This window comes from Cryptotermes secundus, unplaced genomic scaffold, assembly GCF_002891405.2.
Source record: "Cryptotermes secundus unplaced genomic scaffold, Csec_1.0 scaffold477, whole genome shotgun sequence".
Taxonomy (NCBI): domain Eukaryota; kingdom Metazoa; phylum Arthropoda; class Insecta; order Blattodea; family Kalotermitidae; genus Cryptotermes; species Cryptotermes secundus.
The window spans coordinates 386,227-412,566 of NW_019720168.1; the positions used below are offsets into that span (position 1 = coordinate 386,227).

Sequence of the window (26,340 nt, forward strand, 5' to 3'; positions counted from 1 at the left end):
AATCTAGATATTGCTAGGTTTCTCGACCGATATTCGAACCGGGCGCTTCGCGAATATGGGTTACACTCACTGCTGCTTTAACATACTTGTTCGATATTTAGTTCGGGAATACTACATTTAAGGAGTACGATCTTCTGGGTTGTAACACCGTGCAGTTGGCTACAAGCCCACCGACGTTTCGGAGGAATGTGTCGCCTCCGTCTTTACGGTCGAAGAGTAATGGAAGCAAGAAATCAGGTAGCCGCCTCCTTATTGGTGGTGTATTTCTTGGCGTATTATGTGACCTGAGGTGGAGGCTACACATTCCTTCAAAACGTCGGTGGACGCGGCGTGACAAGTAAAAAGATCATACACTTCACATCACCCGTCGTGGGAACCTCAGATTCAACAGCAGATTTGTCTGTATGAACACCGAAAGCAGTTTGTTCCTTCATCTCGCTCCCACTTTTGAGCGTAGGGCTGATTTCGCAGTTTCATTGATCATTTTTACAGACGGTAGGACTCCTTGGACGGGTGATCAGCTCGTCGCAAAGTCTGTGACTAAGCACAGAATAAACGCATATACATACCAAACATCTATGCCTTATTTGGGATTCGATCCCGGTTTCCAAGCGAGCGAAGACAGTTCATGCCTTAGACCGCTTGGCTACCGTGACCGGCCCCGAAACAATAAGGTTCATAAAGCACAGGCCTACCGGCATATCCTGTAACTTATGGCTATTTGGATTCTCGCCATATTACCGTGATGAAGTGTCTGATGTTCGAAAATCCTGTTGATTGAATCTAGATATTGATTTTTCCAAACATCGATAATCGACCCAGTATCCTTCAGTAGGGATCTGCAGTAACACAACGGCATGAGCAAATGCGCCACAAGGAGAAGGCCGAAGAGGACACATATTTTAATGATCCTTCGAAAGCCATCCGAATGTGTATTGTTCACCATTCGAAACACCTTCCTACCCTTCCCATACTCTGCTTCAGTCTGGAGTAACGTTCTCAAATTGTAGTAACGGTATCAAGATTTGCGGGACTTAAAAGATCCTCATGTCTCTAGGAGACCTCTGAGCAAAATTAGGCAAAAAGTTTCCCGCCCAAGTAGTTTCTAATGCCTCTGGTAGATGGGAGGAAGTATCAGGTACCGAGGGCCGACCTCGTTGGCTGAACGGGGCTGATAGCACGCATCAGTACCGGTAGGGTATGGCGACTGGTAGAATATGAAAGGAGGACGTACAATAGACTATTAGTCGCGGTGCATGGGGAAACCCACCCCCGCCAATAATAATAATAATAATAATAATAATAATAAAACGGTATCAGAGTAGCTAGCCAGAGGTATCGATAAGTACTCATTTTCAGATCCCACACTGAGAAATATCATTTGTGGATGCATTTTTTAGTCTGCTTCCCTTATATTACAACTGAAAGGAGACTTATGATATCAGCTTGCTGTCTGTCTGTCTGTCTATCTGCTCGTATCTGTCCATCTGACTTTGCACCCTTCCCCTAATTTTTGTTATGATTATGAGGTGTCCCCCCCATTGTTGCTTGATAACAGGCCGTTGATAGTTATTATGTATAATCACGTATAGGGTGGTACGCGTGACGAAAATAACGGGTTCTAGTTCGGATGATTGGATTTATTGGCACTTCGCTTACACTTTCTTTCTTAATTAAAGTTAATACAGAGCTATCGCCTATTTACGCACTTTCCAGTCCGTTACACACGCACTACGATTCTCCGTCTTCACTAGTCGTCTCCTGGCAACGGATCTCAACTCAGAATCTAGCGCTTCAAATCAATATGGAGTCTTCTTCCTCTGCTATTTTATATTCCTGTTGCTTCTACTTGGAGGATAGGGCATCCGTGAAACGCGTCGTTTCTTTGCAGTTTCTTAAACTAAGACAGTTGGTAGGACTCCTTGGACGGGGTATGAGCCCTTCGAAACGCCGCTACGGAACACAGAATAAACACAGACATCCATACCTCGAGTGAGATTCGAACCCACGTTCCTAGTGTTCGAGCGGGCTAAGACATTTCGTGCCTTAGACCGCGCGGCCGCGCCTGTTCCTTCTCAGTTGTTGCTCATTTAGAATCTGTTGCCTAGCACCGGACATTGTTTCGTTGTTTGTTTCGCGGTCGTTACCTAGCAGTGGGTCTCTACACGCTGAATTGGGGTTCCCCTGTATGCGATTAGTTTTATTTTGAGTAAAGTCAGAATAAGCAGGCACATGGACGGATGTAGAAGTGGTCATGGTGCCTTTATGCTGCAGTGGGTTGTAATGGTTAGGGTCTGTACTTTCCAGGTGTCAGGGCAGGCAGAATGTAAAGTGACCGAGAACCGTTGATTTAGAGTTCAGGTTTGTATGTCTGAGGTGTCCGGTATAAGACTTGTGACGTACATAGCGACGTCGGAGTCAGTGGAAATAATTAACAGGAGTGGAGAGGTATGCTGCGTTTTGGACTACGTAGTCAGGGCTATTGTCCGGATCCAATTTTGCATACTTCATGGATCTTGATTTATTTATTGTATAACGACTGACGGCGTCTTTCTGTACCGAAATGCCACTCATTCCTATTCGGCCATTTTCCAAAATTAGTCTGTGAAGAGGATAGTTGAAGGTTAGCGTGAGCTGGCAGCCAGCCTGGGGATTATTCAGTTGGAGCAATAGTTCAGAGCCGTGGAGTATTAGCCAGCGGGAAGCTGAGGAAATCTCCACTGTTAGAAGCCGTCACCAGGAACCGACTAGCGGAGACTGCAACAGACTGAGAACACAATTCTGTGTGCAGCAGTGATTTGGAATGTGTGGAGATATTGATGGCGCTAAGGCCGCGCCATAGCTCAAGCGGTTAGTCGCTGGCTTCCCACCTCGGCGGCCCGGGTTCGAACACGGGTCTGGTCAAGTGGGATTTGTGGTGACAAAGTGGCGCTGGGGCGGGTTTTCTCCGAGTACTTCGGTTTCCCCTACCAGTCTTCATTCCACCAAATTCTCCATCGTAATCACCCGGGGCAGGTACAATAGGCCAATCAGGGGCCGCCGTGCCGAGTGCACCCAGTTGGACTCCACTCCCCACTAAGCGATGGCGCTGTAACTGTAGTTACGAGCCGTGTGTTGAAGTGGTCTGTAAGTCGAGGCACCAATCCGAACGCCGTCTGTAGTTACTCTAGCAAGTGGCACTATACGTATTATATATAGAGGCATTGAATAACCTATGCAGCGAGTTTATATGAAGGTCAGGGATATCTGTGGCCCTGTGGTGGGTTCCTTTTTTTCTGCATTTCACCGAAGCATTTCCTTGTTCATTGTCTTAACCCCAGGGCCATAGTGCGGCTGGAAGGGGGTCATTGTATTTTTCAGTTTAACCTAATCCTCCCAGCCGTCCTATGGCCCTGGTGTCAACTCAGCCTCTTAACAGAAATGAGTACCAGGAATGTTCCTGGGGGATAAAGAGCGGCAGGCGCTGACATCCTCACCACCATCTGTGAGCCGATTGTTTAGAGAATGTGGAAGCCTCGACGTCTCACAATCCTGTGGGTCTCCACGGTCTGTTACAGGGACATCTTTACCTTTTCTTTTTATCTATTTGTCTCATTGGATGTAATTCTTGTGATTGATCCAGCATCATTAAATAAGTAATTTCATGCTGTCAACAGTATGTGTGCATAAAGCGCCCCTAGCTATGCGGTATTAAATTTGTTTTTCTATTTGGGAAATCACATCCAGGTAGAGGCATTGTGTTGTAGAGAGTGGCGCGAATCGGGAAGAGGCTCTTCCTATATGCCCGCCTGCAGCCAGCAATCCTCCCATTCTTATCCCTTGCTTCTACCATTCCCTCATCGCCCCAGAAGTAATTGAATCAGTCCCCTTCCCGCTTTTCAGATGTGCGGGTGCTCCCAAAGCTCTCCTTGCAGCGAACCGCAGAGCCGCCACCTTCTTACATGCGTCCGCTCCTTTCGATAGGTTCATTACATGTGCCGTATCATCTGGGGAGGTTATGAGTCTTTATTGTGACGGGTAGGCCGTCTCTAAGCGGCTTCCGTAGTCTAGGGGTAACGTTCCCACATCATGACTCAAGTTACGCGGGTTCAAACCCGGCGGAGGTCGTGGAATTTTTAAGGGCGTAAAAATTCAGAGAACAAGTCCTCCGGGAGGGACTTTAAGCCGTGGGTCCCGTGTCGAAGATTTACGGCACGTAAAAGATCCTAATGTCTCTAGGAGACCTCTGAGCAAAATTAGCTAACAATTTCTCGCCCAAGTAGTTTCCAATGCCCCTGGCAGATGGAGGAAATATCAGGTACCGACGGCCGACCTCGTTGGCTGAACGGGGCTGATAGGACGCACCAGTACCGGTAGGGTATGGCGACAGTAGAAATTAAAGGGGGACGCACAATGGAAATTGCAGACTCTTGGAAACCAGATCGTTGCTACGTGCAAGTAACAAACATTTCCTATGGTACGCGCAAGCAACAAACATTTTCATAAGATACCGCAAGACTGTACGATTCAGATAAGAACGCATTCATATACCATGTGGAGGCGGGGTCGAATACCTCCATCGTAGCCCTGAGAGTCGTAGGAGGCGACGGAAAGGGAAGTCTCGAATCTGAGACAGGAAAATATGGTCGCTAGTCCCACGGAACTGGGACTCGTGAATGATGCGCTGGAGAGGACCAGCAGCAGTTGTAGACGACAAACCTGTCCTCTCGTCAGAGAGAGCGCCCCACATCAACAAACCCGCAACTATCTGACAGTAATAAAAGTCTCGTCTTAAGCCGCCGTTTGGTGCTTTATTCCAAGACTGATTGGCCGACTGACCGTCGGTCGTAACATAAGACTCACACTCGACTAGAACGTATTCAATCGTACGTGAGGAGCCATTTGTAATTCATTCGTAAGTCAGTCCAAAGCAGTCGCAGTAGAAAGGAGAACCAGGAACAAATTCATTCGTAAGTGATCCATAAATCAGAACCAAGTCAGTCACGCAGAAAAGACACGCGTAGTCCAGTATAACAGTATGTTATAAGTCACGGGTTTGGTTAACCCTTTGAAGCGTTTTTAAGTTGCTTATTTAACGACGCTGTTAGTGTCGAATAGAAGGATAATTCATGAATGTGCAGCAGTCAGTGGAATGAGAATCGACAAGGGGAAAAGGACATATTCGGAGAAAATTCTCATTATTGCCTGTTTGTCCAGAAATCCCACATGACCTGACCTGGGATCGAATGTGGGCTGCCAGGGTGGGGAGCCGATGACTAATTGGCCGACCAGTGGCACGGCTTAGTTGAAGCGTGACCTTCATGTGCAAGTAATACATTATACATAAAAAAAAAGAAATCAATTCTTACTTCACAGGAAAAACACTGCGTCTCCGTTACAAGGACCAGTGGGCTGCTGCTGCTCACGGAAATGACAGCCATTTATTTTGCGAAACAAACGAAACGCTTGCATACACTTCGTGGGAAAAATGCAGAAAATGTTATCATGTTAAAGCCAGTGGTACGTGTAAGCGCAGAGTTTTAAGGGGGCTAATATTGTTACGCTTACCTGGGCACAGTGAGACAAACCACACACACCTCAGGATTTCGCATGTTATTTGGCAGAGCTACAGACAGTCCATCAGTTAAATAGTGAACGACAGTGAGAACAAAATGAATGTTAAGTCTTTATTGTTTCACATCTTTGGCGAGGTAAGCCGCCCCGGTCTCTGTTGGAATAAAAAACCAGTTTTATTAAAGACTGAAGCTTGTAGACAGACCGTGTAAAACATGCGGCCCCCATAGCCACAAAGTGTGGCCCCTCAACTTTTAGAGCTAATTGATATTAAAATTTTAGTATAAATATTTTTTGTAAAGACAATTTTCCAACAGACCAGAAGACAAGAAGTCTCACGCAGACATAAATTAGCAGGCTGAAGGAAATTCAATGTTTTGCTATATCTAACATAATTTCTTGTGTAATCTCTCTTTTTACACATTGAAAAGCTGTTTGATACTTGTCAAAAATGGCATTCTCTTGCTTTTTAAAACTGTAAGATATGTGACTTAGGTAATTATATTGAAATTATTCCTAAATAATAAATAGAATTAAATTTCCTTGTATCAAAATCTAACGTATATTTCTATTTTGAAGTGCGGCCCTGGACTATTATTTATAGGGCTGAGGTGGCCCTCTGTACAATTTGAGTTTGACATGCCTGTTGTAGGCAGACCGTGGACTCCTTTGTACAGGCGATCAGGTCGTCTCGAGTCTTGCACTATGCATTAACACGCATGCGTACTTGGGTGTCTTGGTGGGTACTACTGAACCACAGTTCCAGTAGAATCCGAAGGGTTCTGTATTCCAGTAACTAGAGGACACAACGTTTCGGAAACTGGGTCTGTTTCCGTCCTCAGGTGAGACTGGGGAAGAAGCCACTGTGGATGTTTGGAATGACTGTGTTTAGTACTATATTTTAACATATGTTAACTTGGAGAAAGCAGTCTTCTGGGATGTGGCACCGTGTAGATGTGGTGTTAACCGACGTTTCAGAGAAACGTATCGCCTCCATTCTGCTTGTACCGGTTCTCACGGTCTCTTCGCATTCGGGTTTTCTTATTTTTCCTTCTGCCCTGAAGATGGAGGCGATACGTTCCTCCGAAACGTCGGTTAACACGACATCTACACGGTGCCACATCCAAGAAGACTGCTTCCTTCATAGTCACCGTCGTGAAAACCTCAAATCTTACATATGTTAACTTGTGTGTTTTGTTTGTAGGATTGTGAAGGCGCTGCTTAAACTCAGTGGGCCACGTCAAATTAGTTTAAAATCGAGACATGCGTTTAATTTCGGGCTCGTAATGTTCTCTATATGTTTCTCCTCCTCTTCGCTTATGATCGAATTCCATAGAAAGAAACGCTCTCTTTTTTAATCTTAAACCACATTCTATTCTTTCATTACTTTCGTTCCTCCCGTTCTTCTCCAGCTTTCCTGCATCTCCCGTCATTCGTCTGACATGGCTACGCAATACAGAAAACCCTCCGGACAATTTTAGGAGAAGGGAACTCCGCATTTGGCAGTAATCCGGATTAGAGAGTCTTAGATTTCTTTTATTCGTTTAATGTCAGATACAGTTTCTTTTGCTGTCTTAGCATCAGGTACCCCAGCCTCATTATGTCCATAGTACGCAGGGTTAAGTCAGTATACTATAAGCCGGAAGGTCGCGAGTTCGATTCCCGATGAGGTCATTGGATTTTTCAAATTGACCTAATCCTTCCGGCCGCACTGTGACCCTGGGGCCGATTCAGCCTCTAACAGAAATGAGTAGCATGAAACTTCCACGGGGTACCGGCCGCCGGCGCGTGGGACTGTGACAGCCTCACCGCAATCTGTGAGCCGATTGTCTAGAAAATGTGTGAGCCTCGATGTCTCATAACTGTTTGGGTCTCCACGGTCTGGTACAGGGGTAGCTACACTTTTTACCTTTCATTTTCACTGCACTTATACTCGTGGGCATTCTGCTCATTTGCACCACCCGTGGGTGAAGTGGGCCGGAGTGATAATGCGAGTGTTATCCTTACAGTGCCCATTTCATGTAATGTTTCGCCAGTTCAGTTTTCTCCAGGTATCCATGTCACTTTCTCCCCCAGACCCACATGGTTTTGTAATAGCACAGTCTGCGTGCTACAGGACCTTCTTGTAAGCAGTTGCACGGGCCGCTCCATAGCTCAAGCAGTTAGTCGCTGGGTTCCCACAGCGGCGGCCCGGGTTCAATCCCGGGTCTGGTCACGTGGGATTTGTGGTGGACAAAGTGGCGCTGGGGCAGGTTATGTCCGAGTACTTCGGTTTCCCCTGCCAATCTTCATTCCACCAATTGCTCCACAATCACGCTCACCTATCATCTGGGGCTGGGACAATAGGCCAGAAGTGGCCGCAGTACAAGGGACTTAGTCCCACCCCACTAGCAATAAAAAAAAAGCAGTTGCACAAGTTGAAACTCGAAGGCTGATCACCATCGTCCCAACTTCTGTTAATGGATCCTGGAAATGGAAATTGAATTAACTGATTTTTAGGTACACAATCAGTTTTTATGCATGTAGTTAGGTATATTGTGCACATCACATATGAGTTTCATTCGAATCAGAAGAACTGATTAATTTTGCAGTTTTTTAACTCAAGTTTCCCTGCCTCAATCCCGTATGTATACGAGAACAAACACAATTAGCTGAAATTGAATGCCATTTCTTCTTTTCTTCATATTATGTTTCCAGACCCAATGTTATTGGTCGTAACTTTTTCAGTAATACAGTTAACAGTTTTTGTCTTCCGTTCTTGAATGGTGCTGAACGTCAATCAGTGCAACATGGTTGTCACTTTCAGGGCCTGCTCCGATTGTCTTGCAGCTACCATTTTGCAAGTTTCATTTCTCTTGCCCACGTCTCGTCCCACCCGACCCTAGTTTTACCAGTTATTTTCAAATATGGTATTTGCAAATACATGATGGTTTTCATTGCTCTTACAGGGTGGCACACGAAATGATCCAGTGTTTGATTTACTAATAAAATCTTCATTTCAATATAGTTATTGAAGGAAAGATATAGGGGCGGATAGAAGTGACCAGAAGACGAGGAAGAAAACGTAAGAAGATGCTGGATGACCTTGGGGACAGAAGAGGATATTCTCATTTGAAGGAGAAAGCTCTAGATCGCATTAAGTGAAGGAACTGTTTTGGAAGAGACTGTGGACCTGTCGTCTTGACAGATTACTGATGAATGAATGAATAGTACTAGAAACTAACAAACAAAAAGAAAGACAATTGCACGGAGACAGTCTTCCTTGTCAGCCATCTTGTGTAAAGTGGCGCATGAGCAGGAAGAGCGCGACACTAGCGACACTACTCAGGAAGAGTAAGAAATAATCTCAATCATCTAAAGTGTTACCGTGTTACAAAATATCTTTTATTGCATGGTTGAATAATTAATACTAAATCAAATACTGGACCATTCCATGCTCCACGTTCTACATTGTTTACTTTCTTCATCAGTTATTCAAAATCGCACATTCCCCGACCATAAAGCCTGCGAGTTTCGGCCTTTGTTTTCGTTAATAATAATTCTTAATGAAAAATAATTATTTCGCTGTACAAATGTTCATACAAGCGGGGTTTTTTTTTTTCGTTTCTTTCGGAGTAATGCCTGATAACTGGAAATTAGTTCATCGTAGGATATCTTTGTATTACTTATTTACTCATGGAGCTGAGCCCTTCTGGAGGAGCCGCCAATTCTGCAGCTACTCAAGAATTTCCCAGCATTTTATGGAACCCGAAGGTTCATTACCGTGTTCACAAGAGCCCTCCACTGGTCCCTATCCTGAGCCAGATCAATTCGATCAATATCATCCCATCCTATCTCTCTGAAATCCATTTTAATATTGCTCACCCACTTATGCCTTGTTCTTCGCAGTGGTCTCTTTTTTTCTGGCCTTCCTACCAATATCCTATACGCATTCCTCGTCTCCCCCATTCGTGCCACATGCCCTGCCCACCTCATCCTCCTTGACTTTATAATTCTAATTATACTTGGAGAAGAGTACAAGTTATGAAGCTCCTCATTATGCAGTTTTCTCCAACCTCCTGTCACTTCATCTCTCTTCGGTCAAAATATTCTCAACACCCTGTTGTCAAACACCCTCAGTTTATGTTCCTCCCTTAATGTCAGAGACCAAGTTTCACACCCATACAGAACCACAGGCAAAATTATAGTTTTGTATATTCAAATTTTTATGTTTTTGGACAGCAGACGAGAAGACAAAAGGTTCTGGACTGAATGGTAGCAAGCATTGCCCGAGTTCAATCTCCTCTTGATTTCCTCCTGCATCAGGTTTCGATCTGTTATCGTTGTTCCCAGATATCTGAACTGTGCCACTTAGGCCTATATACGTAAATTACTTCTTACTTTCTACATAACCGTAAGATTCCCTATCCCACAATTACACATGTTACATCGATGTAATCTATTTCTGATATAGAACTGCGTTGTTTTGCCAGTATTTTATACTCGGGGATTGCATTCTTCTTTTTGTAGTTAATCCAGGTTGGCTCTCTCTTTTTCCTGTTACTCCCAGTTTGGACCTAGGTCATCCATGAAACTCTTCGTTTAACTTCAGTTTCTTAATACTACAACAGTCGGCAGGACTCCTTGGACGCGGAATCAGCCCGGCGCAAGGCCGCTACATACACAAACACAGAATAAACGCAGGCATCCATTCCTCGAGTGGGATTCGAACCCATGATCCCAGCGCTCAAGCGGGCGAAGACACTTCGTGCTCTAGACCGCGCGGCAGCTGTGATCTTATAATGCAGTTTGAGTACATGCCGGCAATGTCTAAACGTTATAGCCTCTCAGTAAGACTGCACGGTGCTTCCTTGTGACTCAGTAATTGTAACCAACCAAGTGCCGGGCCAGAGATGAAGATCCAGCTTAAAGGCGGAGGATGTTATAATGTGCCGCTTTGTCAACGTTGTTGTGCATATCGGGGACAGTGGGGTGTGGGGTAAGAAATCAATATGGAGTGATGGATGAACGATGATTTGCTGTCGAAACCTGATGAAATTAGTTGGAAAACATCTTCCAGTGGCAAATCGTCCGTATCCGGTCAGCCTGGTCTCCGTGGTGAGCAGCCGCCGTATAACCTGTATTATTCTTCACAGTTCCTTTGTCGTTACATTGTAATAATTCTATTCACATGCCACCTTCTCCGTGAACTATAATACTGATGTTTCCTGTAAATATGTAAAGGTATCCTTGTAACAGGCCATGGAGGCCCTTAGGGTTGTGAGACGTCGAGGCTCCCACATTTTCTAGACAATCGACTCACAGATGGCAGTGGGGGTGTAAGTCTTACGCGCCGGCTTCCCTTAACCCCCCAGGAAGATTTGTGATACTCATTTCTGTTAGAGACCGAGTCGATCCCAGGTTCATAGTGCCGCTGGAACGATTAAGCCAACTGGAAGAGAAAATCCAATGACCTCATCGGGAATCGAACCAGCGAACTTCCGGCTTGTAGCATTGTGCCTCAACCAACTACGCTACCGAGTGTCCCCGACATGTCCTGTATCCAGTTTAGAATCACCTTGTATCTTTAATATCACAGTGTGACGCCGTGCAGTTCGTTAGATTCGTACCAGTTTCTGTGTACAAGAATACACAGCGCCATATTCCAGAATACCGCCTCAGCGAGAACCTCGGATGTCATGTTGTTTCTCTTTAGCTCGGATTTACAGCCGTCTCACCGCAGTCTGTCTCGGGTTGGAGTCCCGCTAATTATCCAACTCATCGCATGTGATTACACTTACTGTGTGAGTTCAGTCACCGGGTCATTCTCCATTCAGATCAGATAAAGTAAACGTTATATTGTGAAGTAACCACCTAGAAGGGGCTTACAGGTATATTCGTCATCATCTTATCAGCTGTTAGGGTGTTGGCCTCTTAGGATTGCATCGCTCCGGACACGTGCACCGTACGGTGCGGTCGCACTTTGTGCGTATTTGAAATAGTGCGATATAAAAATATTAATACAGTCTTACTTTATGCTCAGAGTTTGGAACAATGCGAATGTATTCTTATGAGACTAAGGCATGTACTGTCTTGGCTCGCTTGGAAACCGGGAGCGTGGGTTCGAATCCCACTCAAGGCATGGATGTTTAGTTTGTGTGTCTTTTTCTGTGTTTGTGTACAGGTAGAGGCCTTGCGACGAGCTGATCACCCGCCCAAGGAGTCCTACCGAATGTGTAAGATCTAGAAAAACCGAAGTGAACGGAGAAGTTCATGGAGGTAGGCCTAGGCCCACTGGGGCTGTAGTGCCAAGGGAAAAAAAAAATTCTTATGAGAAAACTTGTCTTGAGGAGCGCATCCCTCGCATAAAATGCGACCGCACTGCACTATGTTGATATTCTCTTCTTTTTCACATCTGTTTCATGATTTTGTATCGGCCGGAATTTTATGATTAGCGATATTTTGAATTATTCTAAAGTGTCCTTTCACACGCAGACGGTGGTGGAGTCCAGTTGGGTCCACTCGGAACGGCGGTCACTGATTTGCCTGTTGTACCTGCACCAGGTGATTATGATGATGGAGAATTTGATGGAATGATGATTGGCAGGGGAAACCGAAATACTCGGAAAAAACTTATCCCAGCGCCACTTTGTCCACCACAAATCCCACTTGACCAGACCGGGATAGTATTGTGATATATCGACCCACTACTAGGCAACAGCTTGATAAACGCGTTCCCTCGGAGGCTGATTCTTAATAAACAGCCGTTGTTGCGTAATGCGTGCAACAATACACGTCAATAAAGAACAGCCATTGCCGGGTATCGGACCAATAGACCCGCGGCTGTAACAGTACGCTATAAGAGTGAAGTGTTTTCTATGCGGTCCGCGCCGAGACCGCTAGAAACTGCGTGGTAACACTCCTTTGCTGCAGGTCATCACCCGTGTGGAGGCGGGCGTACTTAGCCTCTAGATTTTTTTTTAATTTTACAATTACTCAATATACATGAATAGAGTAATTAGTAAATGGGATGGGTGTGAGTAATATTGAAGCCGGTATCATCTTCCGATGATTCTGTGATGCTTATCTAATGAGATCCTCTGGCCACATTCTGTTTAGTCTTCTTTCTATTGCTGATTGGTTGAAGAGGTTTCTTATTAGTTGGTTGGTGTTTTGAGTGGTCCGGTTTTTGTGTTTCTCCGCGTATGCTCAGATGACCTCTGTTACATATGGTATGCTTAGATCATTATGTAAGGTAGCGTTTGGTACGTACCAGGGAGCATTAACTAGTTGTCTTAGCGTTTTGGAATGGATCGTTTGTAGGATTTTTGTCTTGGAAGTTTTGCTGCATCCACACAACTCTATCCCGTAGGTCCAGACTGGTTTGATTATTGTTTTGTATAGGATTATTTTGTTTTCAAGAGATAGCTGTGATTTTTTGTCGATTGGCCAATTCATATTTCTGGTTTTGAGCTCTTGCTTTCTTCTCTTAGCTTTTATAAGCGTAAGGTATTGTGTAAGGTAGCGTTTGATACGTACCAGGGAGCATTAACTAGTTCTCTTTACCTTTTGGATTGGAACGTTTGGAGAATTTTTGTGTTGGAAGGTTTACTGCATCCCCATAACTCTATCCCGTAGGTCCAGACTGGTTTTATTATCGTTTTGTATAGGATTATTTTGTTCTCAAGGGATAGCTATGATTTTTTGTCGATTAGCCATTTCATATTTCTGGTTTTCAGCTCTAGTTGTCTTCTCTTAGCTTTTATATCCGTTCTCCACGTTAGTTTCTCGTCAAGGTGGAGTCCTAAATACTTAACTTCTTGTTTGATGGGTATGAGGGTGTTGTTGATACTAACTTGCGGGCAGACAGCTCTTCTTGTTGTAAATGTTATTTGGGAGGATTCTGCAGGATTTACGGCCTCTAGAAATGCGGGCACAATGACAGATGTGCGTCAGATGGTGACTTGAGATGGTCAGTGGGTTCTTAGAATGATGGCAGATGAATTACACATCAATGAGGAGATGATGCGACAGATTTCCGGAAGAGGAAGATTTGCACAAAGTTCGTCGCAAAAGCAGCGGAGACTCTCATCATGCCAGAACTTCCTCAAAACCTGTCAATACAGTCTCAGTTTTCATGATTGCATTTTCTGTTTCCTAAGGTGAAAACTGCCCTCAAAGGAAGGAGGTTTCAAAATGATGAAGACAGAAAAACGTGAAGGCCGAACTGAACGCTATTTGTTTGGAGGCCGTTGCCGACTGTTAAAAAACATTAAACGGTTCTACAAATGCATTCAGGTGGGTAGAGATTATTTTGAACAGAAATTAAACAGATTTTTATTGCCCTTTATTTCTTGCCACACCAGTTCGGGAACTTTATTGCCAAACCACGCTGTGCTTTGATAGTACTGAGATATTGGAAGTGACCTTCGGGTACAGTCATTTTAAACTAATGATTAACCCAACTATTTCGTGGACAGGATGATTTTAAACCCGCGGTAAAAGTTCAAGTTGTTCGTGTGCTTAACTAATTGATCACTGCAGCATGAAGACATATGGGGAATTGGACGTATAGACCCACGTTTTTTGACCTCGACATTAGTTTGAGGTGAGTGGTCAGCTTAGCGCCTCGGCCGCCCTACCCCCAGGGAAAGGGCCCCTGGTACCAATCGGAAAGAATGTTGCGTGGGCATCAGAACCGGTCTGGACGGCGTGGGGGAGAGATAATCAGTGACCCTACCGGGACTCGAGCTCCGATCCCTCTGCTGTCCTAACCATAACCAGTCACCATATCGAGTGATCAGTTGCGTTTTCAGCTTGAAGGGAACGGGATTTTCCATCACATTCCTTTGCCCGTTTTCGGTTTTCTTAATTTATTTGTTGCAACGTTTCCAGCTGCACGGATTGTGTAACGTGGAATCGGACATCGACTGAGTGATGAACAGAAAGTGCTGCGGAAGGGAACGCCGTGGCCTGTTTTGAGGTATCCAAGCAGTTTTTTGACGCCACAGAAGTTGCTCACAATAATTGAGGTTGTCCAACCTCGACAGAGAGTGAAATCCGGGACGTTTCGAGCACGAAGCAACAGCTCAGTGTAATATGAATATTAATGTGTTCAAAGGAAGTTGAACATTCATGTTTGTTTGCTTGCTAACTAAACCATTACACAGCGAATAACAGAGAACTCAGCTTTAGTTGGTTTTAACCTGCTTTCGTTATTAAAAAAAATAGAAGTATGTGTGTTTCTATATCCCCCCTTTTTTTCTTTTTCTGTGTCGTTTCAAAAGAAAGTAAACTGCTCTTTTCCGAATCTCTTGTTAGCCTACTTTCCTTATTTCGAAAAAAATTAAAGGAGGCCCATGAGATAACCTCGTTTGTCTTCATGTGGTAGAAAAACCAAAGTTAAAATGGTATGTTTATTAGGCCTTCTAAAAATGTTGTAGATATTGCCACGTGTCCCGGGTTCCGTCACTAATAATAATGAGTTCTGTATTGGATGACTGGATTTATTAACACCTTCTTTTACAAACTCTCTTGATCACAATCTATTATAGCGCTGTCTCTAATCTACCCACTTCATAAATCACTAGGAGACTGTCCGTTTCCTGGCAACGGATTTATCACAGGAACTATCACTTCGAATCACTGTGAAGTCCTTTTTTTTTCATTTGTTCAATAACCTTGAACTGCCGATCCTCCACAATTCGACCCAGTTCTCCAGTTCTAATTCTTTAATCCCCATACCAGTCATTCAGAGTCAGAGTCACGTTACCACTGACGGTCAGTCAGTCTGTCTGTCTTGGTGTCGAGCCCCAGCTGGGGCTCATGACCAGATATTTCTTTTGTATGAAATTTACTGTCCTGTCCATGTGTAGCGCCCTCTCTGACGAGAGGTCGGGTCTGTCATTTGTTAGTCAGTCTGTAGTAATTTGTCCATTATTGGCTACGCGTATTTCGGCGTTGCCTAGAAACGGGTATATGCATCACAATGTCTTGTTGCTATGAGCTGTCCCTTTCCTTATCCAGAAGAATTGTCAGTGAGTTTATTACGACTCAGCAGGAAGCCTTTGTAGTTCACTATTCGGCCGCGCTGTCGTCGCCGCGCCTGCATAGCGTCAGAGGAGAGGATGATCGTTGAACTGGGATCATATGGAATACACATTGCCGGGGAAAACCGAAATGCTCTAGGAAAACCCGCCCCTGTGCTACTCTGTTGACCATAAATGCCGCATGACCTTATCTTGATGCCACGGTGGGGAGCACCAGCAGTGGCTCAGCCAAAGAAGCTGTGCTTACATTGTTTTTATTGCTAGTGGGGTGGGACTAAGTCCCTTGTACTGCGGCCACTTCTGGCCTATTGTACCAGCTGCAGATGATAGGTGAGGGTGATTGTGGAGCAATTGGTGGAATGAAGATTGGCAGGGGAAACCGAAGTACTCCGAGAAAACCTGCCCCAGCGCCACTTTGTCCACCACAAATCCCACTTGACCAGACCCCGGGATCGAACCCGGGCTGCCGCGGTGGGAAGCCAGCGACTAACCGCTTCAGCTGTGGCGCGGCCCCTATGCTTACATTACGTTGTCTGCTTGGTTGCGAGTCGCCTTGAACTGTAATTTCAGTATTGGTTCAGGCCAGCTTTCCCGAAACGGTTTTAGTCGGGGAAAACAATTTCGGTCCCTTTCTTTATTTTCTGCCTGAAGAGACGGCCCCGTCATTCCTTGACCATGCTGCTGGGCTCATGCCCCGACGTTGGAGCCGGTGTCTTAAGTGACAGGATATGTTCGTCTCGCGGGCCACAGGTGTAGTATCTCAGACAAATATACCGTGAGTTTAGAGAGACGCTGGCTGCCCAGTTTCGAGCCATGGTCAGGTCATGTGGGATTTGAGGTGTACAAAGTGGTACTGTAGCAGGTTTTCTCCAAGCACTTCGGTTTCCCCTGCCAATCTTCATTCCACCAATTGCTCCACAATCACTCTCATCTATTGTGTGGGTCTGGTAGAATAGGCCAGTGGTGGCCGCAGTATCGAGTGGACTCACCCTCACTCAACTAAGAATACAAAAGTTTTGGCAATTACTTCTTCATCAGAGTACACGGCCAAGGGTTAGAGTTTGAGACCCTGTACGGGCAAGATTTTCTTCGTGTAGACGTCGTGCAGACCGGTTCTGGGGCTCACTCAGCCTCTTATCCAATGGATACGGGAGGCTCCTTTGCGGGGGTAGTACGGCCGGGGTGTTTAGCCGACCACTCACCTCAAACTAGTGCCGAGGTCAAGAATACATGGATCCATACGTCTTCGTGGGGTAGAGCTTAACTAATTAAGCGCGGGAAGAACTTTTACCAGAAGGAGAGAGAGTTAAACGGTGTACGAATTATATATTTAAGTGCAGATAACGTAACAGATGTAAAGTGCGCTTGACGAGGGCACCGACAAACTACATGGCCGATTCTTGCAAATCGGAATTCACTTTTACAAGCTGGCCCGCTACTGAAAAGAAGTATGACTTAGCAAATATTAAATGTTCAGAAAGACGTGACTGATGTGTCTAGTGCGCAGAATGGCTGATCCATCAAATGACATTAAACCGAACTAGAAGGAAGAGAATAAGAGAGCTGGGCTCTGCTGCTGTTAGCCACTTGTTACTGTGACCACATGTCCGCAGGGTGTTAACAGCACATGAACAGGAAGCTCTCTGGAGTAACAGTCGTCCACTTTCCTTTCAATATACTGCATTTACTATTTCATATGACGCGGTCCGCATAAAAACACGGCATGTGTATTCGTTGCCGCGGGAGCATGTTTACCGAGCCGTTGCCTACTAATGGCTCCACTGTTGCGGCTTTCACGTGTTGGTGGGGGCACACACAAGGTGATCTCATAAGCCATCTTTTTCTTGTTTCAAATAACGAGAGTAGGCTAAAAATACAATGCATATTGCTGAGCAACATTTCGGGTAGGCAAGTTTCCGTGGCAAAGAATAGACGCAGAATAGTCCATTGCTGGGCAACGGTTCGGTAAGCGCGTTCCCGTTGTAACTAATGGACGCAGTAGCATCCGAACTGTTCGAGATGGTGGTCTCTGCTGATGTTACTGAGCTCATACTCCCCATTCGTAAGATATCAGTGATCAGCGGACAACGGAAGCTGAGGAAATGACCGACTCATAAATCAGAACCAAGTCAGTCACAGTAGAAGAGAAGACACTCGTAGTCCAGTAGGGAATGGAGCGAGTCTTAAGCAGCCATTGATTCCGAGGTGTAATCGAAGTGCCAGTAAATCCAATCCAGAACCTGTTATTATTAATCACTGAACCTCGGGCACGTGGCATTTCGGTGTCAAGTGGTTACGTCATACGGCATTGCATTTCGAGCTTGCTTGGATAATAAGTATACTGCGCAGTTTGATTTGTTTCATTCTGGTCCGTCACACTAACAGTTACAAATATAAATCACTCCGTCCAATGTGACCTGTAAGTTTTTTACTACATGAAAACTTAACACCCTTACATGTTTCGGTTTCTGTGGACCATCTTCAGAGGGCAAACATCACTGCAAATAGGAAACCACCATCACATAAGTTGTTTAGACGTAAAGTACGTACACTTACATGCTACAATGCATAGTACACAAAATAGAACATTTTACAAACACAGCAGTTTCCTGGGAATGTAAAGTTTTTAAAAAATTATATGAAAACAGCACAGCAGCCACGAGCAAACCCTGGACGATATAAAGAACCTCCACATCAACATAGCCAGGTGGCACAATATCTGCCCCATACAAGATGGACGATTGGAGGACGAACACGAGCCTGCATGGTTTACGAATTTTAATTATTGAGAATAAAAAAAAATAATTTTTGATTAGCATCAAGAGATTTTATATAATTTTTTAAAAACTTCACATTCCCAGGAAACTGCTGTGTTTGTGAAATGTTCTGTTTTCTATTGTAGCATATAAGTGTACGTACTTTACGTCTAAACAACTTATGTGATGGTGGTTTCCTATTTGTAGTGATGTTTGCCCTCTGAAGATGGTCCACAGAGACCGAAACATGTAAGGGTGGTAAGTTTTCATGTAGTAAAAAACTTACAGGTCACATTGGACGGAATGATTTATATTTATATACTGCGCAGCCTTCCATTTGCTAAAACAACGCGCCGGCGGTTAATAGAACATTGGTAATGACGCAGTAGTCCAGGCTTACCTTGCCTATTCCAAGCAAACGAACATGCGTTCCTCGTTATGCGTCCAGATAGAACACACAAATACCAGTTCCGGCTGCACAACAAGTGCCCTCTCTGACTGCGGTGACACTGGCCGAAACATAATTAAAAACATGGCATTAAGTGCTATCACGAGCAGACGCATGGCATAGACATTTTACGCTACCCCTTCACCGGAGTCTCCGCGTGAGTCGAAACAGGACCAGTAATACTGTGACATGATGCCTGAAAGTCCATTGCTAACCAACGGCCAGCTAACATTTTTTCCGGGACAACGAGCTGGAATAGTCCACTGCTGAGCAACCGTTCGGTGAGTTCATTCACCTGACAACAAATAAACACAGAATAACAGGGAACTGTAAGACATGGTCACTTATATTTGGTTCACCTGGAAGTTTAATGAATGCATAAGGAGTGGCTCTCAGTGGGCTTATCGCCAAGACGAACTGGCGGCAAACCGCAAGTCGTATAGTAACTAATAATCCGGCCCTTGCACTGCGACTTTCAGTGATTAATTTGCTTCTCCTTTTGATTAATCCTTTATCAATCCTACACTTTGGATGAAATATAGGACTCCCTCCTGGAAGTTAGTTCAGTTCATTCGGCATTCTTAAGGCAGTTCAAAGAGTGAGCAGTGATTCTTCGTTCTTCATTCGTCACAGTGGAAGAGAAGACACTCGTAGTCCAGTAAGGAATGGAGCGAGTCTGAGACAGTCATTGCTTGTGAGTTGTTATAATTGATTGTAAAGAAGTGTCAATCCATTATCCAATCCAGAACCCCATATTGTTCGTCACGCAAACCCCGCTACGTGACAATACATATACCAGCCCCAGGGTCGCTTAAAAGGTAGGATCATGCGGGTCACATGTCGTCATCCAGAATGGAAGATAGGGCAGCTTAGATCACGTGGAAAAGCAGGTGGAAACCGGAAAAGCCTGCTCATGCTAACGCGGAGAGCGGTTCATGCTAACAGTACCCGAGTGCAAGCATGTAAAGATGCTACTTGTGGTGGCCTTTGTGCAGCACACAAAGAGAAGAGAGAAATTATAGTGTGACTCTGATTAATGAGGGGGTTGTCAGCTTTTATTGTCGCAAATTATCGGAATATTGTGAATAATGGTAGTGACATGATTTCTCATCATAGCCAAACGCTGCAGCATGTCGTATTTATGAAATTATTTAGGCTAAAATGCGATTTTTCAGACGCGTGTAATTGTTATTTACTTATCTGTGGTATATTAATGACGCTTTTAATGTAAAAACTATATATAGCTTCGTGTGCTAGTGTAAATGCTGGATAATGAATCTGGAAGGATGTGTAACGAAATGTAATTGTCCAGTTTGAGGTATTGTGCACTGCTTTCCAGCAATGACTGAGGAAACCCATGAAAACCATTAGGATACCTAGTCATTGGGGGCAATATTTAATCCGAGGACCTCCTAAATATGGACTTCTATCCACCCAGCCGCCATTCGCTGCGTATTTATGTCTTACCTTGCACACGAAGCATACCTGTTCCATAAGCATGTGCATGGTACTTTCCCACAAATTATTCAACGTATTATGGCATATATATATATATATTTTTTTTTCTGCGGCGCTACAGCCCCAATTTGGGCCTAGGCCTACCTCCATGAAACTCTCCGTTTCACTTCGGTTTACTAGATCTTACACATTCGGTAGGACTCCTTGGGCGAGTGATCAGCTCGTCGCAAGACCTCTACCTGTAGACAAACACAGTAGGGTCCAAGACCCAACCGAGTATATGTCTTCCACTCCCCCCCTCACGAAGTCCAAAACACCGAGTGATTCTGAGTATGTTCGCTGAAATCCGAAATATTTTAATAAGAAGAGATGCATGTTACTAGGTTATGGCACAATAAACAGTGACATATGTTACGCCGCGCGACGTAACCAATGGAAGTACCGCTGGGAACGGTGTTCTCTGTAGGTTCGCTCCGATAGTTACGACATGCAACAAAATAGGAATTGTGGGAAGCGGTGTTGTCTGTATCGGAGAATCGAAACACAATCCTATCAGTCGAGAGTCCAAAAGAGACTTAAGTTTGCAGTTAGCAATTGGGAGGCAGACCCGTCGGAGCTAGTCGCGGACCTCTCATGGGAGGCGGAGAAGCCCACATTTTTGTGATTGTGTGGCAACGCTGAGTTAGGTGTGAGATAGACGCCAGCCTGCGAGGACGTGAGCCCAGGAACTAAGGAAGCTCTGTCGTTAGAAGCCGTTACTAGGCAACCAATAAATGACACCAGAGTGAGAAGACTCAGTGCGTGCTGTAGTGAACTGTGGAGCGTGTGAATTTGCGATAGTGCTGTAGTTACTTGCAGGTACGATCTGTAAGTACTCAACTAATCCGATTACCAATCCAGACCCCATTTAGAGTCACTCCATCACGTGACAGTACGAGATGTATCGGAAAGTTCCCGGATTGTTGTTTTTTAACTGCCTTGGTGAAAGATGATTATAGGAGAGGCAAAGGTCACACTTCCGCAAGCCTATTGCATCATTCTGCCACGTGACACCGCGCTGCTTTTACACGAGTGCTTTTTCGACTTCGTGTTTCGTTTTGCCTGTGATGGATGACAAAGATGTTATAATCGAGATAAGTTTTGAAGTTGGAGAGTTTTAAGGGCGTCTGTGAAGGGAATACTAAGTCGGTGTAGTTGAGAGCCAGCGGGCAATGAAGTGAGCGCGGAAGCTGAAGAATCTCCATTGTTAGAAGCCGCTATCAGGGAACTACTGGTGAAGACACAGCAGACTGAGAAGGTTTAGCGTGTGCTGTATTGATGTGTAAAGTGTAGAGATAAGTGTAGTCACCAGGCTCCGTCTTTGGAGTCACATTCATACACGTGACAGTATATATGTGTGTAATCTCTGTGCAGGTCGTGGTGGAGAGCTCTAATTCTGCTTTGGAGTACGGGGACCTGATCGTCGATGAGAACTCTCCCGTCAACCCGGATCTCCATTTCGACTCTCAGCTCATGCATCTTTACGTAATGACCGAGAGAAAGGTAAGGATCAGATTAATGGCTCATTACCGAATTCTGCTCTTCTTTGACTTCTTCGTCTTTCTTAACAACAATTAAGTCCGAAACCGGTTTTGATGTTGTTTGGATTGTTCTTTCTGTCTCTTTCTTGGGCAGCGTATCTCTTCGTCTTCCTGTTCCATTGTAAGAATAGATTTGCCAGTATGAACTTCGGGGCTACCCTCTTTTACATTCTTTGTCGTTGTATCTCCTACCCTCAGTTTTGTCTGTAATCATTCTTGCATAATCAGTTTTTTTCCCCCTTGGCACTACAGCCCCAGTGGGCCTAGGCCTACTTCCATGAACTTCTCCGTTCACTTCGGTTTTTCTAGATCTTACACATTCGGTAAGACTCCTTGGGCGGTTGATCAGCTCGTCGCAAGGCCTATACCTGTACACAAACACAGAACAACGGACACACACAAACTAAACATCCATGCCCTGAGTGGGATTCGAACCCACGATCCCGGTTTCCAAGCGAGCGAAGACAGTACATGCCTTAGACCGCTCGGCTGCCGTAACCGGCGCTTAATCAGTTTACAGAATCTAATTGGCGAAGTTTCCAAATCCGCACAGTGAGAATACCGACTAGGTAAGGTCAAAATGTAAAGCTATCCCTGTAACAGGCCGTGGAGGCACATAGGGTTGTGTTACGTCGAGGCTTCCACATTTTCTAGAAAGTCGGCTCACAGATGGCCGTGAGGTTGTCAGCCTTTCCCGCCCGCCGCGCTTTACTCCCCAGGTGGTTTCCTGGTACTCATTTCTGTTAGTGGTTGAGTCGACCTCAGGACCATAGTGCGGCTTGAAGGATTAGGTCAATTGAAGAATCCAGTGATCTAATCGGGGAGCGAAACCGTGGCCTTCCGGGTTGTAGCATATTGCATTAACGAACTACGCTACCGCGTGCCCCAAATGCCAAGTAGGCATACACAAATTAGGCCGTCCTTACACCACAGCGTTCTTATTGGTCTCTATTGAGCCCAAGAGAGCCCCGTGCAATGTGACTGACTGCTCTCTAAGGTAAAAGGTAAAGTTTTCCCTGTGCTTAACTAATTAAGCACTACGCCGTGAAGACGTATGGGGGAGAGCATATATAGATCCACATTTTATTGACCTCCTCACTAGCTGGAGGTGTAGTCAGATTCACGCCCCGGCCGCTTTACCCCCGGTACTCATTGGATAGGAGGTTGGGTGGACCCCAGAGCCGGTCTGTACAACAAAATTCTTGACCCTACCGTGACTCAAACACCGACTACTCGGTAGTCCAGCCCGTAGCCAGTCGCTATACCGACTACGCTATGCTGGCACCCTTGTGTTTTCGTGTATGTAGGTAAATGTGAACACGGTTGAGTCAGCAGCAGAATCGACCGGACACAGATTTTTGTCCAGACGTCTGGGTAGCAGCGTGCTTCTGCCACTCCCATCAATGACACCGTCTGCAGGCTGTGCAGTGTAGGAGACAGCTCGCTTACTCCCACTGCAGTTCGCGTTTTCGCTTTGTGACCGTAGAGAGCTGGGCGGATGTGTGGGAGGACGAGCGTGTAGTCACACCCAGTGCGCCTGGCGCTTAGTCTCTGCACAGACCCGCAAAGCTGAAATCTCAAACCGTACCTTAGTCGATTTGGCTTTTGTTCCCTACGAATTATTTATTATTTTATAAAAAGGTAAAGTTGCTCTTGACTAATTAAGCACTACGCCATGAAGACGTATGAGAGAGTGGAGGTATAGTTCCACTTTTCTTGACCGCGGCACTAGATGGAGGTGAGTGGTGAGCTTCACGCTCCTGCCAGTTTAACTCCGGTGAAAGAGCCCCCGGTACGCATTGGATAGGAGGTTGGTTGTGTCCCAGACGGTAGGGAAGAGAAGAATCCTGCACTGACGGGAATAGAACCCGGGCCATCCAGCCCATATCGTGCCGCTATACCGATGCTTTTTGAAAGTTACAAAATTAACTTTGTAGTTCAGTAAATTTACGAAATAACATATTGGATTCAGGTGTGAGGTTAAGCACTACGCCATGAAGACGTATGAGAGAATGGATGTATAGATCCACATTTTCTTAACCTCGGCACTAGTTTCACGTCAGGTGTGGTCAGCTTCACGCCCCGGCCGCTATACCCCCAGGGAAAGACTCTCAGGTACCCATTGGATAGGAGGCTAGGTGGGCCCCAGAGCCGGTCGGGACGACATGGATTAGTGAAAATTCTTGCCCTCACCGGGACTCGAACTCCAGCCTTTTGATTGTCCAGCCCGTAGCCACTCGCTAGACCGACCACGCTATCCCGGCTCCCTTCTGTCTCTAAGTATTGCTTCGAAATGAACTTTGTTGTGATCACGAATACTTCGCAAGATAAAATTTAGTTCGTGTTGTAATTGTGAGTACAGTTTCATGCTGAAAGCTGTCTTGTGGACTGTGACGCCTTATAGTCTGGTAGATGTTTGCTGGCTTTCCTCCCAAGTATCCTCCAACTTTAAGTTGTACGGCGTCATGTTGCAGGACAGAGTGATCGTCATAGTTACCTTTGTGAGAATCTCAGTTCTAACTGATTTAATCTTGATACGTAACAGCCGGGAGAGACTGGCCGGTATAGCGTCTGGCTACGGGCTGGACGGCCGAGGGGTCCTGAGTTCGAGTTCCGATGGGGGGCAAGAATTTTCACTTCTCCATGTCGTCCAGACTGTGCTCACTTAGCTTCCTATTCAGTGGTTACTGGGGACGCTTCCCCTGGGAATAAAGGGGCCGAAGCGTGAAGCTCACCACACCTCCAACTAGTGCTGAGGTCAAGAAAATGTGAATCTCTACATCCGCTCCCCCATACACCTTCATGATGTAGTGTTTAATCAGTTAATCACAGGGACCATTGATCCATACATTAATGGCTCTACACCCCTTTGTTGGGCCCTGGCCACTTCTTCAGTTTTTTTTTGCTCAGACGGTAGGACTCCTTGGACGAGTGAAGCACGTGGACAAGTTACTCTTTTTAACGGCCCACTCTTAACGGTACAGAATTCCGTTTAAACCTACTGCAAATATGCACGAAATACTTCTCTTGTATATCGTTATATCGAAAAAGAATTTTATCACAAGGATCTAACTTCCATTACTGCGCAGTTGAAGTTAATTATACCGTCATGAAGAGCGTTCAGAGTTTTATAAAAGGCCAATTGGTGTAAGACAAGGACATATGGACCAAAATTACGTGGTCCGTTCAGAATTCTTCAGTGCCGAAATTCGTTCACTGAGCCCAGTTTTAGAAACAATACACGCAGACACGGAAACATACTACTTTCGGTAATTTTGTGGTCTACTCACAGTGTTTTGTTGGCTCAAGTCTGTTGTCAGCGTCTACTGTAATTTATGGTGCACCATATAGACACACCCAATGAAATTTAATTTTCATTGATCCCAGCTTTGACGTGTGTTTTGTCATTTAAAATTACTGTGTGCGACGTGTTTCTTCCTCAATTACAGGCTTGTAACAGATTATTGCAATAAGTGTTTGTGTAGCTGTAAGATTTGTGTCGGCGTTTATTCACAAGTTTGCCGTTTCAAAGATAAAATCATCCGTGACGTAATGATAAGACTGTCTTCAAATAAATAACGCCGTGTAGTCCGTTGAAAGTCATTTCGGAGGAAAACATCGCTTCTATCTTCAGGGCAGATCCTGGTTGCCACGTGCTTACGTGCTGGTTTCTTGCTGTACTTATTTTCCACCATAAAGAGGCTATGTTTTCCTTCGAAACGTCGGTTGACTTTCAGCGGACTACACGGCGTTATATTCCGGAAGACAGTAAGGTGAAGCTAGAGCTATTCCTGTAACAGGCCGTGGAGGCCCATAGGGTTGAGAGACGTCGAGGCTCCCACATTATCTAGACAGTCGGCTCACAGATGGCGGTAAGGTTGTCAGCCTTACCCCCCAGGAAGATTCCTGGTGCTCATTTCTGTTAGAGGCTGTGTCGACCCCATGGCCATAGTGCGGCTGGAAGGATTAGGTCAATCGGAAAATTCTGTTACCTCATCGGGACCGTTCGGCTTGTAGCATAGTGCGTGAAGCAACTGCAGGTCCGTGTCCAATAATTGTTGTCTAACACATCGGCCTCACGTGTGAAACAGATTTCCGTCATGCTAATACAGATAATATGTAATGTTTCGTATTGATCGAAACTTGGGACATTTAAGAGTGTACTGAAATTTTAGTTCGGCCCAGATATTCTGAGAGAAGTTGCTATTGTTAATGAGATTAACGAACACGAATTTCTTGTTTCCTGTTTTCAAATGCAGTTATGCCTTTTTCCGGCATGAATTATACCATTCTTGGATATTTTGACTTCATAACGTGTTTCACCTAACCCGTGTCTAAGTTCAGATTTCGGTTTTGAATTTTAAGAGGTGCTTGCGATGCGATAATTTTTTTCTCTTAATGAATTTCCAAGGGACATGAAATTTTTCCTGTAAACACAGATTCAGGAAAGATGCGTTATGCCGGAATCTGGTGTTCTGAAGACCGCACTGAAGAAGACAGTCACATTCCGTGTATGA

General features: G+C 45.1%; 1 protein-coding gene across 4 annotated transcripts in view; it reads left to right on the top strand.

Annotated features, from left to right (window-relative positions):
- Positions 1–26,340, top strand: part of LOC111867333 (plexin A3) — a 478,840-nt gene that overhangs the window by 286,873 nt on the left and 165,627 nt on the right. For all 4 annotated transcript variants that reach the window (XM_023857101.2, XM_023857095.2, XM_023857114.2 and 1 more), the window contains exon 4: positions 21,657–21,785. In XM_023857101.2, coding sequence (XP_023712869.1) covers positions 21,657–21,785 — 129 coding nt within the window. The remainder of the gene's footprint in view (positions 1–21,656; positions 21,786–26,340) is intronic.